Below are 5,274 nucleotides of genomic sequence, written 5' to 3'. Positions count from 1 at the left end.
TCCTTAACTAAGAAACCATCATTGTTAAACACAAAATAACAAGGATAATCAGTGGTGACTTTAGAACCAGATAAGAGATTCTTTTTAATATGAGGGGCAACCAATACATCTTTCAGAGGTAGAGATCCAGATGAAGTTGGTAGAGAACCTTCACCCACATGTGTAACAGGTAATAAATCACCGTTACCAACCATTATTTGCATGGTACCTTCCGAAGGGGTGAGAGAGGAAATAGTACCTATGGTGGTAGTCATATGGGGATTAGCCCCTACATCAGGATGCCATTCACCCTCATCTGAAAATTCAGAGATTTGTAGTATGGCAAGCCCTTGTGGGATGTCATCTGCTTGATAACTATGATCAAAGCAATTCCAACATTTAAGTGCTGTGTGACCCCTTCGACGACATATCTGACAGGCAGGCGACGTATGGTGCACTGCATATGTATCATCTGCAGACTTAGTGGTCCTTTTAGATCCTTGTGCACCTTGAGGTTGACGGTTCTACTAAGGAAACCCATGGCCACGAGATGAGCTGAAGCCACGTCCTCACCCCCACATGTTAGCACGCGATCCTAATTGAGTAAAAAAAGCAACAACTGTATTCACTCGGGCATGTGGGTCTTTCTTCGTTCGAAGTCATAGCTTTGAAGCTGAGGAACAATTTCAGCAAAAGAAAGTAATGGAGGGCGAAGCATGATGGTCTTAAAGGCTTCATACCTGTCATCTAGTCCCTCACGTAGCCTGGAAACTTTGGTGACATTAGAAACAGATTTGCCAATGGCGTAGAGTTGATCACATATAGATTTAAACTCCCAAAGATAGACAGAGAAAGATTCACTTCCCTTAGTAATGGCTGTAGTTGAGAGAGCAGATCGAATTCTCTTGCCATAGAGGCTTGGGTAAATTGATTTGTCAGGGTTTGCAAGACTTCAACTGTTGTTTTCAAGCCAATAGCATATCTGAGTGCATCTTCTGAAAGTGTCCCAATAAGTCACGATTTGACTAACCGTTCTGTTCGTAACCGTGATGTGTAGACAGGATTCAAAATTTGAGCATCACCATTGCTGCTACAATACTGATTTGGAGTGATGATTTTGCCAATGAGAAAACCCATTAGGTCTTGACTCTCCATCAAAGAGGTAATCTGAGTTTCCCACATCAAGTAGTTTTGATCTACGAGTTTAAGGGTAATGAAGTTTGCAACATTTAATGTTGCAGGGAAAGGAAATTGGGAAGATGCATTGGTTGGGACAATGGTGTTGGTTGAGGCGTTGACCATGTTGATAGGGAAGAAGCACAGAGACTGCGTAGGCCAAGAATATAGACTGTTCAAGAAACTGTGAAAAGGTTATCATGCCATTGTAGGTTCTGATACCATAGAGAATAATTTGAGATAAGAGGTTGAGAAATAGTTTCTGAATATTCAAGTTCATTATTTATATGTATAGTGATCTATATTTATAGCCAAAAAGATATAGTTACAACAGATATGATTTGGTTGAGACCTACATAATCCTTGTGATTGAAGAGTCCTATTCTGGATTAGTCCTATTTAGGGAAAGATTCCTATTTAGGGAAGGATTGTGTGGAGCTAAATCTTGTGTGGATGTTGGAAGATTAGCAAGAGCTGTAAAGATATGCCAATGTGGTGGAGCTTGAGGATAGGTATTACCGTTGGAATGTTATCTAAATGCATGAGGCCATTAATTTATGATAAAATAATTTTTCACCTATTATGAATTAGAAAACATTATTTTTGATATTTTTAAATTTTTGAAAAAAAAAGCTATGATTTTTTTAAACATAAAATGTTTAAACATCTTTAGTTATAAAATTAGAATTCAAAATTAAAAAATATTTTCTAAAATTAGATTTGCTTAATGCCAGTAACTTTAATTTCAATTAATATTTCACTTACATTAATATTTAATAATCATCATCAATTTACTCTCATTAAGTGTGTCACATGATTTATCTTTAACTCAATTAAGACTAAGTTATACATCATCATGCTAGATGAATCTAGCAACTCTTGAAGTTAAAAAATGAAAAGTGCTAAGATTATCAAATGATATATTTAGTTTTCATTTATTAACTAAAAATGAAAACTTTAACATAAAAAAATAAAAATGGACAACATTGAGTCAATTGTGAAAAATGCCAATGTAATTACTATCTAGACAAAAAAAAAAAATCTTAATTATGAAAAATGACAATTTAATATAACACTACACGGAGTCAACTCTACATTATTACAAAAGTCTAAAGTCAGATTCGTCATCATCACACCAACAGAAATAATGAAAGAGCGCCAATTGCGTGGGAAGATGGAGCAGAGTCTCCATGAGGCAGCCCTTCAAGGGGACACAACCCTATTGAATTAAATTCTCGCCAAGGATCCATTGATTGGTTGTTGCGTGGGAAGATGGAGTAAAGGTTGGTTGTTTCGTCTACACTCCTTTCTAGGGGTGTGCAATCGATTATAACCGAATTGAATCGTCCAAAATTTTCTAACCGAACCGAACCGACCAACCTATAATAATCGAACCGAACTGACCAACCCCACTAACCGAATCCGAACTAACCAAAAACTAAAATATGATAACCGAACCAAACTGAAAACCAAACTAACCTAGCCTACCGAAGAGACTGAACATCTGTCGTCATCGGCCACCAGGTGGTCGGCCAGTGATTCCAATGATTCGAACCGATCATTGGATTCCCTCAACCATAGCAATTCATATATCTAAAAATAAGTTTGATCGGACGGTTGAATTTTTGTAGATCTAAAAATCTATAGTTAAAAAACTTTTCACGTTTCTGGAAAAATAGAAGTTGGAGAGTAGAAAACTTACCGAAGGGCGAGCACAGTGGTGAAATCGGAGGAGAGAGAGATGCACCCGTAGTCATTGAAGCCGGTGTTGTTGTGTCTAAGGTCCAAGTCGGCGTTGACTTTAGAGCGGAAGCGTCGGAGGTGGTTGCTTCAACAGAAACAACATTCGATGTTGGAGATGATGGGAGCCGAGCAAACGGAAGAACCAAGGATCGGTTCGATCCTTCCGCCTTCTGGGTTTTCTCAATCTTCTCTCTGATCTACCGTCTACGAAACCTCGAAGTCGAAGAGCCATCGTCTTTACCATCGGCGACGGCGAGAGATGGTGGAAAGAGATCTGGGATGAAAATGAAATGGCGAGAGAGCGAGAGAGAGAGAGAGAGAGAGAGAGAGAGACTAAGAAGGAAGAAGAGATGAAGAGGGAAGGAGAGAATGAGATCTGGGGACCTGGGGTGTCTCGCCCTCGTGAGGGAGGGGGGTTCACGGTTCGGTTCAAGGGGGGTTATTACAACACTCCACGGTTCAGTTCAGTTTTCGGTTATTTTTACCAAAATAACCGAACCGAATCGACTAACCGAATTTTTGCTAAATGAGTAACCGGAACCGAACCGATTATTATGAATAACCGAACCGAACCGACCTAACCAATCAGTTTGGTTCGGTTAAATTGGTTTACCCGATGTTTTGCACACCCCTACTCCTCTCCACTTGGCGACATTCGAGGGGAAGTTGGAATTCGTTCGAGCGTTGTTGGCGAAGAACAAGAGGCTCGCCCGAGTACTGGACCCGCGATTATGGTCGGCACTTCACCTAGTGGCCGAGCAAGGACATTTCCAGATTGTGAGATAATTAGTGAGAGCTAATTAACCCCGACATGTGTGCGAATCTCGATGGTGACGGCAGAAATCCACTTCACCTGGCGGCCATAGAGGGCAATGTCTGTGTGTTGACTGTATTCCTTGAGGATGAAACCTACTGGAATCAAGAGTTTCTCAAAGCTAAAGATAGTGGTGGCAACTCCATATTTCATCTAGCTGTCAAGCATAAGAAATTTGAGGTATTTCTGTTAATTGCCCCTTCATGTGAAGACCTATTTAATGTTAAATTTGGTCTCCGATTTTATGTTAATTTTTGTTTTAGGAGCTTGTTTATCTTGTAGTTGGGTTGGGTGGGTAAAAGGTTAATGTCGAAAGTGATGAGTTTCCTTCTTTTCGTCTAACTTGCTACTATATCCTCGATGATTGGTCAAGTACTTCCAAAAAAACAAACTTTTTCAATTTTGTACTATTTCAGCTTTGCTTATCCTCTTACCTAGCAGAAAGGGAAACTTTCTAAAAAAAAATTTTGTTGCCGTAACCCTATAAATTTCCCACATTTCTGCTCCTATATATATTTGAATCCCCCCCCCTTCTTTGTAAAATTTCCTATTCTTAAACGCACATTTTCAAGCCGCATGACTTCAAAACCACCCTGCTCTTCCAGGGTTACGGCTTTATTGATGAATGCCATATTTCAATCTTGTGCAATTATTGCTAGTATCTTTCTGTGTGATCTAATGGTGGGAATACATATCTCATTTTCCTACATATTTAATGTTTTATGCAGGCCATGGAGTTCTTAGTTAAGAAAGTGGAAGCTGAGCTGAAAGGGAAAAACATACAAAAGCCAACTAACCTGTTAAACCCGATAAATGAATGCGGGTACACAACTTTGGCCATTCTAGAGGAAATCAAAGCAGACGTACCAGAATTTGACAATGTCAAGGAAATGTTTCGAAAAACTGAGGCCTTGAAAGCTAGTGAAGTCAATCAGGTTGAGTGGTTATCCAAGAAGCAGGATGCCCTGATGGTGGTTGCATCGCTCATTGCAACCATGGCTTTCCAAGCTGGGGTGAGCCCTCCTGGTTGTTTTTGGCAAGAAAATCCAGTTAACCATAGAGCTGGGGAAGCCGTGATGGCTTTTAACTACCCAGATTCATATCCACTATTCCTTCATGCCAACACAATCGGATTTGTGGCATCAGTAAGCACAATCCGATTTTTGGTAACTGGATGGCCCTTCAAGAAGAAGTTCTTAATGTGAACCTTGGTGCTAATAATTTGGCTCACTGTTACATCCATGGCGTTTACTTATGCCATCTCAATTACTGTGATCACGCCGAAAAAGGATATGGGACCTCTGAGTGACACCATTTTTATTGCGGTGATAGCTTGGTGCAGTGTGATGGCACTTCTTTTAGTAGTGTTAGAATTGCAGTTATATTGGGATAAGTTTCCCAATGATAAGATAAATGTTATGAATTTGAATTTGTTTCAAATTCATTAGTATTTGAATTTTAACAAGATAATGGGATAAGTAATTGGAATTTAAATTATATTCAAATTCCTAAAGAGATATGCCTATCTATATCTATGTGATACCTATAAATAGGCATAGAGC

At 39.3% G+C, this 5,274-nt stretch overlaps 1 protein-coding gene across 1 annotated transcript; it reads left to right on the top strand.

Moving 5' to 3' along the window:
- Positions 1-3,709: 3,709 nt before the first annotated feature.
- Positions 3,710-4,917, top strand: LOC127794715 (uncharacterized). Its single transcript, XM_052325963.1, has 2 exons — positions 3,710-3,892; positions 4,441-4,917. Exons 1-2 carry the CDS (start codon positions 3,710-3,712, stop codon positions 4,915-4,917), a joined length of 660 nt encoding a protein of 219 aa, XP_052181923.1.
- The last annotated feature ends 357 nt before the right edge of the window (positions 4,918-5,274 follow it).

The sequence above is a fragment of the Diospyros lotus genome, chromosome 2 (genome assembly GCF_014633365.1).
Source record: "Diospyros lotus cultivar Yz01 chromosome 2, ASM1463336v1, whole genome shotgun sequence".
Classification (NCBI taxonomy): Eukaryota; Viridiplantae; Streptophyta; class Magnoliopsida; order Ericales; family Ebenaceae; genus Diospyros; species Diospyros lotus.
Note: the sequence above shows the minus strand (reverse complement) of the source record. Positions and strands in the feature narration are given on the sequence as shown.

What these genes read in the sequence shown, in the direction of transcription:
- LOC127794715 (XM_052325963.1), top strand. Translation starts at nt 3,710, where the DNA reads ATGTGTGCGAATCTCGATGGTGACGGCAGAAATCCACTTCACCTGGCG. An exon ending in TCAAGCATAAGAAATTTGAG is followed by an intron (nt 3,893 to 4,440) that starts GTATTTCTGTTA and finishes TGTTTTATGCAG; the next exon opens with GCCATGGAGTTCTTAGTTAA.